The 15,498-nt window shown below is 34.4% G+C and overlaps 1 protein-coding gene across 1 annotated transcript; it reads left to right on the top strand.

Moving 5' to 3' along the window:
* The first annotated feature begins 2,220 nt into the window (after nucleotides 1–2,220).
* LOC139861935 (fasciclin-like arabinogalactan protein 16) lies at nucleotides 2,221–13,315 on the top strand. Its single transcript, XM_071850457.1, has 4 exons — nucleotides 2,221–3,069; nucleotides 3,495–3,967; nucleotides 6,341–6,467; nucleotides 12,977–13,315. Exons 1-3 carry the CDS (start codon nucleotides 2,264–2,266, stop codon nucleotides 6,418–6,420), a joined length of 1,359 nt encoding a protein of 452 aa, XP_071706558.1. The 5' UTR covers nucleotides 2,221–2,263; the 3' UTR covers nucleotides 6,421–6,467; nucleotides 12,977–13,315.
* The last annotated feature ends 2,183 nt before the right edge of the window (nucleotides 13,316–15,498 follow it).

Below are 15,498 nucleotides of genomic sequence, written 5' to 3'. Positions count from 1 at the left end.
TGGCTTTGTAACGATCTTTGGGTCACATACTTATGTTAACGCTTCTATTCATAGGAAGCACGTTATCTTTTGTAAAACGCTATCTTTTTATGAATGCAAAACTGGTTTTCAAACAGCATATAGTGTTTGACCTTGTAATGATCCTGTTGTTGATGAACTGTACACGATGGTTTTGTACGGGGCGTCACACGAAGACTTTACATTTCTAGTATTGACATACATTTACTCTAAGGGTGCTCCCAACAGCTCGTCCAGGAGCCCGCCCACAAGGTCGCCCAGCAAGAAGCCGATGGCACGAACCCGCCCACCAGCCCGCCCAGCCCCTCGCCCAGACCCCTCGCCTCTCCGTTCGTCTATTTCAATCACAAATGAGGACGAATTTGGACCGTTTGAGAAATAAAATACACACACACACACACACACACACACATAAATGCCAACGGATACTTCCAACGGCTATTTTTTAATTTTTTCTTTTTTTTACACTATATATATCTACCCATTCCCATCATTTTTACTCACAAGAATACATTTCTTTTTCATTCTCATCTTTTTATACACTCTCATTTCATATTTTCCAAAATAATACGAGATATGCTTGTAGAACACATGTATAGTCTTCCACCTAATTATCGCATACGACAAGATCCGACAATAAATCCAAACAATCAAGATGAAGCAGGACCTTCACACATTCCCGATGACGACAATGAAGAATATTAAGAAGACGACGATGAAGAATAGGACTTTTAATTTTAATTATTGTAGTGTTTTTAATTTTTAATAAAAATTTAGTTTTATTTATATTTTCATGTAATTTTATTTTTAATTGTATGTTTTAGTTTAATGTACTTTTAATTTTAATTATTGTAATATTTTTTAATTTTTAATAAAAGTTTAGTTTTATTTAAATAATTGTAATTATTTGATATTATAAAAAAATTAAAAAAGAAAAAAAATATATGGAAGGAGGAGTGTCACTGTTGGAAATATTTAGTTCTGAGTTTATCCTGAGAAGAAAGTGCCGATGTAACGCGAATGTGACGGCTAGTCCTGGAAAGGAAATGCCTTCACTATTGGGAGCACTCTAAATGTACTCAGTTGTTGCAATGTTATTACGGAGTATAATTTATCGTGTATGCTTCAAATTGCCATCGATGCGTTTTTGTTTGCTTTATTATAATAAAATTATTCTTTATCATATCACATTTATTAATCAGTGGCCCGTCCAGTTTATAATACGACTAAATAAGAAAATCAAATTTAATTAACCAAATCAAATAACAAATAAATAATTCAATAATAATGATTCAATAATAGTAATATATAACTACATACCTAACAAATTAGCAAATTTCTAATGTATCTATACCTTCTCATCATTATTTGTCTTGTCAAAGGCCTCGACATGTTATATAACATCGTATACACCCACCTTTTTGTGTCACCAAATACCTCATTTAATTTAATTTATCTGTTCCATATTAATTGTATTCTGAAGAAGAAGAAGAAAAAACATAATTTAAGAAAATGTAATAAAAGTACTGTACTTTCTGTATACTTTTCAGTTTTATCTTTACATTTTTTTCTCATATTTAATCTTATCCACATACATTAAGAGCATAATAGAAAATAAGTTTTATATTCTTTTATAAATAAAATACTGTACAATAAATCCGATCGTGAGTATATAATGAAGAACAAATATTTTTGTTCGTCTTCAATATTTTGTCTCATCTAGTCTAGCTAATAAAGTTGATGTGTATTATTTCTTCCGATTTCCAAATTAATTTACCGAAACTATCTTATACATACATCATAAACACCATTGAATTAACTACAATTAGTCTTAATTTTAATTTAATGTCAAAATTAGGTTAAAATTCCTAAACATGACAATTATTATTGTTTCTAGAGTATTATAATAAACGAAATATGATATTCCGTGTATGTTAATGGGAATAAAGATTAAAGAAAAACGGATAACGTGACTTTAGCAAAAAGATGACTTTAGAGACAAGGCAATTAACATTTAAAACATTCACTTTTACGTTTTCACATGTAAATATGACAACACACAACTTATACACCCCACCGACGACAATTTTAACCACAACCACTATTCTCAACCTCCGTACAGGTCAACATCTCCCAACAAATTTATAAAAATTTTAAATCGTATAAAAAACACCACAAACACACACACTTCGAGAACCCGAATTAACCTCGACCCGCCATAATTGCCGACACATTTTCCCCCAAAATGGCGTCGGTGGTTCACTTCTATCTCACCTTCACCTTCACCTTCACCTTCTTCCTACTACCTTCACTAAATGCATTGCCCGCAAAACCTGGCCAGATCATCAACTCCAATTCCGTACTAGTTGCGTTCCTAGATTCGCGTTACACCGAGTTTTCGGAGCTTGTAGAGAAAGCTCTATTGTTGCAAACTTTAGAAGAAGCCGTCTCGATACATAATATAACTATATTTGCACCGAGAAATGAAGCGTTAGAACGTGATCTTGACCCGGGGTTCAAACAGTTTTTACTCGAACCTCGGAATTTAAGATCACTTCAAACGCTTCTGATGCACCATGTCGTTCCAACGCGACTTGGTGTCGCGCATTGGACGAATGAAACAACTATGCATAATACGTTATCCGGTGATCCATTGGATCTTTCGGGTTCGGTGTCCCGGAAGTTTGTCGGTTCGGGTGAAGTTGTTCGTGTCGAGGATATTGTTCGTAATGACGGAATTATACACGGGATTGGTCGGTTGTTGGTTCCGAAATCGGTGGAACGGGATTTTAATAATAGACGGAGTTTGCGTGCGATTTCGGCTGTGAAACCCGAGGGAGCGCCTGAAGTGGATCAGAGAACCAACCGGTTAAAAAAACCGGCTCCACTGGTTACTGTTGGTTCGGCTCCGGTTCTTCCAATTTACTACGCTATGGCGCCTGGTCCATCTTTGGCCCCTGCTCCCGCCCCGGGTCCTGGTGGTCCACGTCATCATTTCGATGGCGAGAGCCAGGTCAAGGACTTCATTCAGACTCTTCTACAATACGGCGGGTAAATTTACTAACTTGTGTTTATATATCTTAATATACTTTAATTTACTTTGAGAAGCCTTATTTATTTTTTTATTTTATTTTTTCTGAAAAGCAAAAAAAAAAAACATTTTATACAAATAACTTCATATTTATCGAGTGATATTTAAATTTTATCAAATTATTCATATACAACTAAAAATGTTTTATAATGTTGTGCTATATTTTATAATGTTGTATTGTATTGTATGTATTTTATAATGTTGTATTGTACGATCTTACAGTGATAAATTTTATAATGTTGTATTGTACTCCATACTTAAATATGGTTTGGTTAATTATTTTAACTTTCTATGGCCACAAAGTTTACCAACAATAGTAGTACTCTATATATAGGAGTAGGTATGTAAAATATGTTATGGAGTATCAATTTTGTTGTTTAATTAGGTACAACGAGATGGCTGATATATTGGTGAACTTAACGAATTTAGCAACCGAAATGGGGAGATTAGTATCGGAAGGATATGTACTAACAGTACTAGCACCAAACGACGAAGCAATGGCTAAACTGACCACCGATCAATTAGCGGAGCCAGGGGCACCAGAGAAGATCATGTACTACCATATCGTACCAGAGTACCAAACCGAAGAAAGTATGTACAATGCGGTAAGAAGATTTGGTAAGGTCCAATATGACACACTTCACGTGCCACATAAGGTTATGGCGCAAGAAGCGGACGGGTCAGTCAAGTTTGGGGATAGTGAAGAAACGGCTTATTTGTTTGACCCGGATATTTATACTGATGGAAGGATATCGGTGCAAGGGATCGATGGTGTTTTGTTTCCTGCTTCGGGTTTGAAAAGTGTGGAGAGCGCAAAAACTGTTGATCCTGTTAAGGTTGTGACCAAATCTCGTAGAGGTATGTTAATTATCGCATTCATTTCTTAAATCTTTTTGTATGTATGATTAGTGGTATTAATTTAACTAATTAACTAATTTCTTGGTTTTTGAGGGTGTCTGTAAGAAGACTGTAAGAAAATCTTTTTAACACTTGAAGGTTATGAAAAATGAAAAATGAAAAATACATTGGTATAAGGTTCAAAAAGTTAGTTGATTAGAATCTTGGATTAATTTATTACTCCGTAGGAGATTACTACCTTTTGTCTTATTTATAAGGATGTTGCATTTGGGAATAATATACTAACCGATAATATTGATTTAAAATAGTTGGTGATTTGAAAGTCTTTGTATTTTATTTTGTAAAATTGCTTTTCTTTAAAAAAAATAAATAAATAAAAAATTACTGTGAAATCAGCGTGCAAGAGGGTGGTTAGTTTGAGCAGCTGTCGGTGAGTGAAATAAAAGGTCAACGAGGACATCTGACTGTATACACCATGATTTATTTATAGATTTTTGTATGTCATTAGTTAATGTAAATACATGTGTTATACATATCAATAATTAACAACAACAACATACCCAATCCTAAATGTGTGAAATATGAAGGAGGTTAGACGTAGACAATCCTTCCTCTATCCTAGAATAAAGAGAAATCATTTCAATAATTATCACTCTAAAATTGATACGTAATTGCCATGTATAATACATTTTTGCATATTAACGATAACCTCAAAAGCTGTCGTTAAAAAATTCTACTGTATTTTTACGTTAGTGGGTTAGCAAAAACTTAGAAGAAGAATAAAAATAATTAAAACATCCTAATCATATATATAGGAAAAAACTAGAGCTAGGAAATTTTAACTAATATTTTTAAACTAAGTTGATATCAGTACTTCCACCCAAATTATTAACACTTAAATCTTATAATAAATAAATGAATGATAACAGCTGTAATATTGTTTTTTTATTCCGTCTGAAAGAATGGCAATGCAGTCTTTTAGTTTATTTGTATTTATATTTATCTAATTTGACCCAAATAAAAAGGCATTTAGACAGAATAATGTGGGCTTTAGTAATTGTTAACACTAAGAAATAGTAAAAAAAAAAAAAAAAAAAAAAAACTAGAATATTTATAGAGGGTAGTTAGGGGTCCATATTATTGAATTTTCAATGTTTGGCATGCTAGTTCCAACAGTTGGTTGTATTTGGCCCGTCTCATTTAATTAAACATGGTGCGTATACTTGCATACTAGATGCCAAAGCATGCATATATAGTTGGTACAAAATGTTAATTCCAAAACAATATTTTTTAATTTTAGATTATTAAGTTATTTTATGTGATGTCTTGTACATGTTTGACATTTTCCAAGTATGCGTTGTCAGTAGACGGAATTAAATCTCACCATATAATATACTTTGGCATTACTCATAATTATATTTTTATTATATGCTTATTTAATTATTTTTGTCTATACATCCAATCCAATGATTAGTATTTTAGAAATAGAACTTAAAGCGTTTGCATCATGTTTAGTAATCTCCTTCATTGTTTTGATGAAGTGAGGTTTTTTTTATATATTCTATATTTTTCGCCCAAAAAAAAGAGGTTAATTAACCATTCAGGCTTGCCTGAGTGGCCACCGAGTTGCCCAATGAAGCACACCACCCGGGTTCAATTCCTGGCTATGCCAAATTGTTCAAAAAGGGAGTGTGGCTAGAGGGTGCGCATAATGCGCAATTCACCCTGTACCAGGTCTCGCGCTCGGGGGGCTTGATTACCCGAGGTTTTACCTTCTATGGGGAGCCAATGTGCTCGTTCATAGGAGGGTTTCCTCGCTTACCAAAAAAAAAAAAAAAAAAAAAGAGAGGCTAATTTGATATATGCTCATTAAATTTGAGGCTTTGAGTAATTTTGCTATTTTAATTGAATGCTATTGAAGTATTGACAACAATGTGGAAACTATATATATAAAATTATCGATACGTAGAGAGTGATTGAATTGAACCATGAACTAGTCGTGTTATATAATTTACACATACGTATACCCGTGACCTGCTATAAATTTAATTAGTTGGCTTGTCGATTCGAGTGTGTGTATATATAATTAAAATGGTGATGAGTTGCTGTCATTGAACATTACAATATATGAAGTTGCTTTCATGGTAATATTACATTATTACATTACTAAGGTTAAGACTTCCAATATATGGTATTATATTTAATTTAATACGTTAATATCAGAGGACTCATGATAATCTAGCGGTACGAGAGAAGCTCACCGGTCACTACAAATGTGCGCTCTAATAGTCTTATGGCATCTTAATTTTTTGTTTTTTATTTTTAAGTTATTTACCAATTTATGAATAAATACTAAATTGGCATTAATTGCAGGAAAATTGCAGGAAGTAGCATGTAATGTGCTTATGAGCATCGGACAAGATTCCAGGTTCACCACATGCAACCATAATTGACCATCCAAAACTGCATCCACAAGAAGAAAGTTCTTTCTCTTCACATGGTACGTTTTCCACCATAAAAGGTTATTAGATTCTAACCCCAATGGGTTGGCTTGGTGGTAGGATGCTTGGAAAGTTCCAAAGGGACCCAAGTTCAATCCTCACTTGCTACACTTTGGGGGACTTGCCTTTCAAAAAAAAAAAAAAAAAAAAAAAAAAAAAAAAAAAAAAAAAGGTTATTAGATTCTAAATATCTTAATAATTAACAATGCTATCATACATTTAATTTTACATGTACATTTTCATTATTATTATCATCATATAAGTTGCATCATTACCACCACAAGATGTCTTATGTTAAAAGCATAGCGTGAGGTGGTAAAAAAAAAGATCGAAAATGGTTATCGGATAATTCAGTTAGGCCTAGTACATATGAGTTAAAATAATTATTATTTCCAAGTTGAGTGAACATGAAAAAATTCATAAATAAATATAAGTTGCATCATAAACGATGGATAAAAATATAACATAGCACCTTTATTTGAAATATGTTATAATTCAGTAGGCTTATAACTACCTTTAGTGGTTTGATTCTTGATGTTATAATTCAGTAGGCTTATAACTACCTTTAGTGGTTTGATTCTTGATGTTATAATTCAGTAGGCTTATAACTACCTTTAGTGATTTGATTCTTGATTTAGAATACTAATAATGAAGTGTAAGAACAAAGATGATAATGGAGAGAAAGAAAGAAACACTTTGTAAGTGTGAGAAATGGTGCAAGTTTAATGCTTGCATTCATGAGTATTTATAGCCTAAAATCTCAATATAAAAATACATATTTTGTGTACCAAAATTGACTATATGTATACACCAAAATTGACTATCCATATCTATATTATTATTATTATTATAACACTCCCCCTTGGATAGCAATTTTATTTTGTTGAAGATCAACTATAAATTACTGCCTCGTTAAAAACCTTGCTAAAGAAAACCCAGTGGGAAAAAACTTTAGCTAAGGGAAAAAGAGTGCAGCATGGAGTTGACTCCCCCTCAAGTAGACATCGCTTCAGCTGTTACATCTTTTGAACATGTCTCATGCCAATGTTATGAACGTGTGTTCTGAAAATAGCAGTTGGAAGTGCTTTCGTGAAAAGATCAGCAGAGTTTTTGCTAGATTGCACATATCTCATTTCAATCTGGTTGTCCTTAATGAGATTTTGAGTGTATGAGAAGAATCTAGGTGGTATGTGTTTTGTTCGGTCACTTTTGATATACCCTTCTTTCATCTGTGCTATGCAAGCTGCATTATCTTCAAAGATAGTTGTTGGACTTTTATCGCGTTCTAGTCCACAAGAATCAGTAATGAGTTGTGTCATTGATCTCAACCAAAAACATTCTCGAGTAGCTTCATGTAATGCAATCACTTCGGCATGATTTGACGATGTAGCAACAAGTGTTTGTTTTTGAGAACGCCATGATATTGCAGTACCTCCATTTAGGAATACATATCCAGTTTGAGATTTAGCTTTATGTGGATCAGATAAATAACCTGCATCTGCATAACCAACCAAATCTTGTTTTGATTCGTTAGAATAAAATAATCCTAAATCAGTAGTTCCTCGAAGGTATCGAAATATGTGTTTGATCCCATTCCAGTGTCTTTTGGTAGGAGCAGAGCTGAACCTTGCCAACAAATTAACTGCAAAAGAAATGTCAGGTCTTGTACAATTTGTAAGATACATAAGAGCTCCAATTGCACTAAGATATGGTACTTCTGGTCCAAGAATGTCTTCTTGATCTTCACATGGACGAAATGGATCAGCTTCAACATTGAGTGATCTAACAACCATAGGAGTACTTAATGGTTTTGCCTTGTCCATATTGAAACGTTTCAAAATCTTTTCAGTATATGTTGTTTGATGTACAAGTAAACCATTAGGCATATGCTCAATTTGTAAACCAAGGCAATACTTGGTTTTTCCGAGATCTTTCATTTCAAATTCTTTCTTTAGAAGTTGAATGGCTTCATGGATCTCTTTATTTGTACCTATGATGTTAAGATCATCAACATAAACAGCTATGATCACATATCCGGATGTTGTTTTCTTAATGAAAACACAAGGGCAAGTAAGATTATTTGTATACCCTTTGCTTATCAAGTAATCACTTAATCGGTTATACCACATACGTCCCGATTGTTTTAACCCATATAAAGATCTTTGTAATTTAATCGAATACATTTCTTTGGGTTTTGCATTTGATGCTTCTGGTACCTTAAATCCTTCAGGTATCTTCATATATATATCACTATCAAGTGATCCATATAGATAAGCAGTCACAACATCCATGAGATGCATTTCTAAATTTTTAGAAACTGCCAGACTGATTAAGTACCTAAAAGTAATTGCATCCATAACAGGAGAATAAGTTTCTTCATAATCAATTCCCGGTCTTTGAGAAAAACCTTGAGCTACAAGTCTAGCTTTATACCTTGTAACTTCATTTTTCTCATTTCTTTTTCGGACAAAAATCCATCTGTATCCTACAGGTTTCACATCTTTAGGAGTGAGAATGATGGATCCGAAAACTTTTCTTTTATTGAGTGATTCTAATTCAGCTCGTATTGCTTCTTTCCATTGAGCCCAATCATGTCTATTTTGACATTCAACCATAGATGTTGGTTCTGGATCATCATCATTATTCATGATGTCATATGCAACATTAAATGAAAATTTCTCATCAAGATTTTTCATTTCATTTCGGTTCCATAATATTTTTGAATATGCATAATTGATTGCAATTTCTGTATTGACATCATCAATCTCCTCTGCAGTAGGAGTACTGATTTGTGGTTCTTCTTGAACACTTTCTTTTACTTCATTATCAGCTGATTTTCTTTTTCGAGGATTTTTATCCTTTGAACCGATTGGTCTTCCACGTTTCTGACGTGGCAAAGATTCATGAGTGACGTTATTGCCAGCTTTTGGAATTTCAATTCGAGCTGGAGTATTTACTGCTGGTATATATGATTTTGTCACCGTTTTTGTATCTGTAAATGCATCAGGCAATTGATTTGCAAGTTCTTGTATATGCATTATCTTTTGAACTTCTGTCTCGCATTCTTTTGTGCGAGGATCAAGATACTTTAATTGAGGTTCACACCATGAAACATCATTTTCTTTATTTTTCATTTCTCCCCCTAATCTAGGGAACAATGTTTCATTAAAATGACAATCAGCAAAACGTGCTGTAAAAACGTCACCTGTCATAGGTTCAATATACCTTAATATTGAAGATGTTTCATATCCAACATATATTCCCAACCTCCTTTGAGGACCCATTTTTGTACGTTGTGGTGTCGCAATTGGAACATACACTGCACAACCAAATGTTCTAAGATGGGAAATATTTGGCTCTTGACCAAAAGCAAGTTGTAGGGGGGAATATTTATGACTTGCACTTGGTCTGATGCGAATCAATGCAGCAGCATGTAAAATTGCATGACCCCATATAGATACAGGGAGTTTTGTTCTCATTATCAATGGTCTAGCGATTAACTGTAAACGTTTAATCAATGACTCGGCTAAACCATTTTGTGTATGCACATGAGCAACAGAATGTTCAACAACAATTCCTATAGACATGCAATAGTCATTAAATGCTTGAGATGTAAATTCACCAGCATTATCAAGTCTCACCCTTTTAATGGTGTAATCAGGAAAATGAGCTCTCAATTTAATAATTTGGGCAAGAAATTTTGCAAATGCCACATTACGGCTTGATAACAGACAAACATGAGACCATCTGCTAGATGCGTCTATTAGAACCATGAAATATCTAAATGGTCCACATGGTGGATGAATTGGTCCACATATATCACCTTGAATTCTTTCAAGAAACATTGGTGATTCTTTCTCAACCTTAAGTGGTGAGGGTCTAGTTATCAATTTTCCAAGAGAGCAAGATGTACATGGAACCATTGTATCATGATGGATTTTTCTATCCTTTAGTGGATGTCCATGAGTACATTCAATAATCCTTTTCATCATTGTTGATCCTGGATGGCCTAATCTGTTATGCCATAAACTGAATACACCAGGATCAATATATTTTTCGTTAACTACCATATGTATTTCTGGTACATTTATATGTGTATAATGTAATCCAGAACTAAGTCTTGGCAGTTTTTCAACCACATGACTCTTGTCAGTGATACTTAAATATTTCTCATTTTCTGTTGTCACTGACTGATAATCATACCCGTTAAGGTATATGTCGGAGAAACTCAATAAATTTCTGCTTGACTTGGGAGAAAATAAGGCATCATTTATTAAAAATTTTGTACCATTTGGTAGTATGAAATTTGCCTTTCCTATCCCTTTTATCAAGTTAGCAGGTCCTGATATTGTATGTATAGTTCCTTCCGTTGGTTTTAGATCAATAAAATATTTCTCGGATTTAAGTATAGTGTGTGTAGTTCCACTGTCTGCTATACAGAGATCTCCACCACTTGATTGATGTTGTATTCCAGCAAAATTCATATTGAACTTCATATATAAGAAATAAATAGTGAGTACATTAATATTACACAATATTTTAAACGCAAATAGATAGTACTGAAACATTTAGCAAACATAATGACAAAGACAGACGATATTAAATCGTTTATTTTTCAAAAGACACACAACTTAAACATTCAAGAAATCTTCATATAAATCAGATGGTTTCTCAGTGACTGTTGGATCAATATTATCCACAAAATTTACTTCCTTTTCTTTACCTTTCAGCGAATCCTGATACATCTTAACAAGATGTTTAGATGTTCGGCAAGTATTAGCCCAGTGGCCCATTCTACCACATCTGTAGCAAGATTCTTCAGAATTTTTAGAAGAATTTTCTTCAACATCTTGTTTAATGGGCTTGTTTTGTGGTTGATATTTATATTTTCGTGGATTACTATTTCTTTGACCACCACGGCCACGACCACGACCACGTCCACGCCCATTACCATTACCATAAGGATGGTTTCTACCATAGTTATGGCTTTTGGCATGATGATGGTGATGGTTATTATAACCACGACCTTGCCCGCGTCCTTGTCCCTGTTTATAATTATTTGCAGTATTTGCTTCAGGGATTGCAAGTGTACCAGTAGGACGGGATTGCTGATTTTTCATTAATAGCTCATCATTTTGCTCTGCAACTAAGAGATATGAATTAAGTTCAGGATATGTTTTGAACTTTAGCATTCTCAAATTTCTTTGCACTGTGATGTTTGCAGCATTCATTGTGGAGAAAGTTTTCTCCATCATGTCTGCATCACTAATTTCATGTCCACAGAATTTAAGTTGTGAACATGTATTATACAGAGCTGAGCTGTATTCATTTACTTTCTTAAAGTCTTGGAACCTTAATGTTCTCCATTGTTCCATTGCAGCTGGAAGTAAAATTTCTCTTTGATTATTGAATCTGCTTTTGAGACCTTCCCATAAAACATGGGGATCTTCTACAGTCACATAATTATTTTGTAAGCATTCATCAATATGTTGATGAATAAAGCAACATGCCGTAGCTTGTTCTTTTTCAGAACAAGTGTTGTTTTCATTTATGGTTTCAAGAATGCCCATTGATTTAAGATGCATTTTTACTTTTATAACCCATGGCATGTAGTTGTTTCCAGTTGATTCTAAAGGAGTAAATTTAAGCTTTTCCAGATTCGACATTTTCTATTATCAAAAATTAAAACAAACATCATGATAAATTAGAGTCAATTTATATTCATAAGTATATAAACATTAAACATAAATTTAATATAACATAAATGATAAGTAGGTGACAGTGTCGACCATGTGTAAGCAATCATAAATAAATGTTATATAACAAAAATATAAATATTAGTAAACATAAATGAAAATTTGGCGACAGTGTCGACCATATATTTTTTCAGGTGGTATAACCGACCTATATCATTCTGGTGGTATAACCGACCATATATCATTTTGGTGGTATAACCGACCATATATCATTTTGGTGGTATAACCGACCATATATCATTTTGGTGGCAGAGCCAACCATATTTAGTATTAAGATTATCGTGCTGATAACGTGTTATAATTCAGTAGGCTTATAACTACCTTTAGTGGTTTGATTCTTGATGTTATAATTCAGTAGGCTTATAACTACCTTTAGTGGTTTGATTCTTGATGTTATAATTCAGTAGGCTTATAACTACCTTTAGTGATTTGATTCTTGATTTAGAATACTAATAATGAAGTGTAAGAACAAAGATGATAATGGAGAGAAAGAAAGAAACACTTTGTAAGTGTGAGAAATGGTGCAAGTTTAATGCTTGCATTCATGAGTATTTATAGCCTAAAATCTCAATATAAAAATACATACTTTGTGTACCAAAATTGACTATATGTATACACCAAAATTGACTATCCATATCTATATTATTATTATTATTATAACAAAATAATGTTAAAGCAAGTAATTTGTACATGTGATGTTTTAGTTACGTATATTATTCGTATAATAATAATAGTTGTTTTTTTTATTATAGGGATCGTGTAAAGACATAAAAGGAGTTGAATTATTTGGAAAAGAAGGATTTTCAGAAGATTTGGGTTTTGGTGGGGGTGGGTTGTCATTAGTGTGATTTTTGTGTGTAAATTGGTATTTTGAATAGTAGGGGATATCAGTTGAACATATTTTTGGGGTAAGTAGAGTTGGAATAATAAGGTGATGATGACGTGTCTATTGCTGGCATCCGAAGGAGGGGAATTGTTCTGTATTTTACGTGTAAGTTGGTCAAAGAACAGCCTACCCCACATGCAATTGGACTATCCAATAAAACAATTACCTTCTCAAATTAATCATCATTATAAATAAATAAATTATAATTATAATTTTTTTTTTTCGAAAGGCAATGGAATTATCACGAAACGAATACAACACGAACTATAGCCCATTACATACAATTTTGGGCATATAGAAAACAGAACTCGACTAGTTGCTAAGGACGCAACTCAAGAAATACAAATTTAGAGGAGAATACACGAAATTACACGGAACAAACCCTTAGAGGGTTGGTTAGCCAATCTAACCACTCTATTTTTTCCTTTTTGAATCTAGCCGCGATCCATTCAAATGTTTTTAATTGAACCTCCATAAGTGCCGTTGGACCGTTCCAACTTCTATGTGAGAATACTTTAAGATTTCGATTCCTCCAAATTAGATATGCGCACGACCACTCTATAGCTTGCCAAATACACTTCCCCGTTGGGGTTAGAACCCTGTTACAATTTCCTCGAAAAGCCTCGTTCGAACTTAAATTTGAGACCGCACCTAAATCGCACCATTTGTATACCCTTTCCCAAACGTCCATTGTGCGTTGACAAAAGAACATTGTATGATCAATCGTCTCCACGTCGTCATCACATACGGGACACCTAACGGAGTCTAGATCGATACCTCTTTTATCGAGTTCGGTACGAACCGGAATCCGTTTATTTAGGAGCCGCCATATGAAGATTTCGACACGCAAAGGCACGAGATTATTTTGTAAAGTTTCAGGCCGAAATACATTATCCTGAAGCAAATGATCATCGATTAACCTCGAGAGTTTTTTGGTAGTGAAGATACCGTTTGACGCAAGGTTCCAAGTCCAACAGTCAGACGCCTTATCCACTTTGACGAACCCATTCAGCAACGAGACCAATCCTTGTAATTCACCACTTGCACGACCGTAGGGATCCCTGCACCAGCTCCAAGCAGCCTGCCACGAACCTTCTGACCAAATAATACGATCACGTACACTTGCATTTTGATTGTTATCGAGCCGAAACAACCTCCCATACGTCTCTTTTAGGGGCTTGTTAACAAGCCAACAATCATACCAAAACCTTGTGTCGCTTCCATCTCCGATTACTCTACTGAAGGAGTTGTTGAAGTTGATTCCTATTTTCTCGATATCGAATCCTGCACGAAGAATATTAGTCCACACACCACTTCTCCCTTCCGGTCGATTAAGACACGAGGGAGGAAGTAGCCCGTTAAGACCATGAATACTTTTAAGGACTTTGACCCAAAGTGAGTTTGACTCCGTTTTGACACGCCAAAACCATTTACCCAAGAGTGCAAGGTTTTTTGCCCGAAGGGATCCAATGTTTAGACCCCCTTCACCGTAGGGAAGAAGGGAGTCCTTCCATTTGATCCAAGTTATATTATTACACTCACCCGACCCGCCCCAAAAGAAGTTCCTACGAATACCCTCAAGTTTTTTAATGACACTCAAGGGAGCACGAAAGAGGGAGAAATAATATAGCGGTAAGCTACTAAGAACCGATTTGACTAGCGTTAACCTTCCACCAAATGAGACCGTTTTAGATTTCCAATTTCCCAATCTAGAGTTAAACTTTTCAACCACGGGGTTCCAATTCACGACCCGATTCATGTTCCTACCAATAGGGATACCAAGGTATGTGAACGGGAATTCACCAATCTTACAGTCAAATCGCCTTGCCATACATTCAATTTCGTTCAGTGAAACTCCTAACCCGAAGATAAGACTTTTATGATAGTTAATTCGTAGACCCGACGCCTTCTCAAAACAACACAACAATTTCATGAGATTAGAAATATTTTGTCTATTCCAATCGCCGAGAAAAATGGTGTCGTCCGCGTATTGGAGGTGAGAAACCATCACCTTGTCTTCACCAACTTCTACCCCTTTAAATAAATTACCATTCGTAGCTCGTCTAGTCAAGAGGTTTAAACCTTCCGCTGCGATTATGAAGAGAAAAGGTGATAGAGGATCACCTTGTCGTACACCTCTCTCGATAGAGAATTCGTTTGTAGGCGAGCCATTTACGAGGACGGAAATAGAGCTCGATTTAAGGCACGCAAATATCCACCTTCTCCATCGATCACCAAACCCCATTCTATGCATCATATCCAATAGAAAGTCCCAATTTAGGCTATCAAATGCCTTTTCAAAATCAACCTTAAAAACAAGACTTTTCTTCTTTTTCATGATAAGGTAGTCAATAGTCTCGTTGGCGATAAGGGCCCCATCAAGAATAT

This window comes from Rutidosis leptorrhynchoides, chromosome 8, assembly GCF_046630445.1.
Source record: "Rutidosis leptorrhynchoides isolate AG116_Rl617_1_P2 chromosome 8, CSIRO_AGI_Rlap_v1, whole genome shotgun sequence".
NCBI lineage: Eukaryota > Viridiplantae > Streptophyta > Magnoliopsida > Asterales > Asteraceae > Rutidosis > Rutidosis leptorrhynchoides.
Note: the sequence above shows the minus strand (reverse complement) of the source record. Positions and strands in the feature narration are given on the sequence as shown.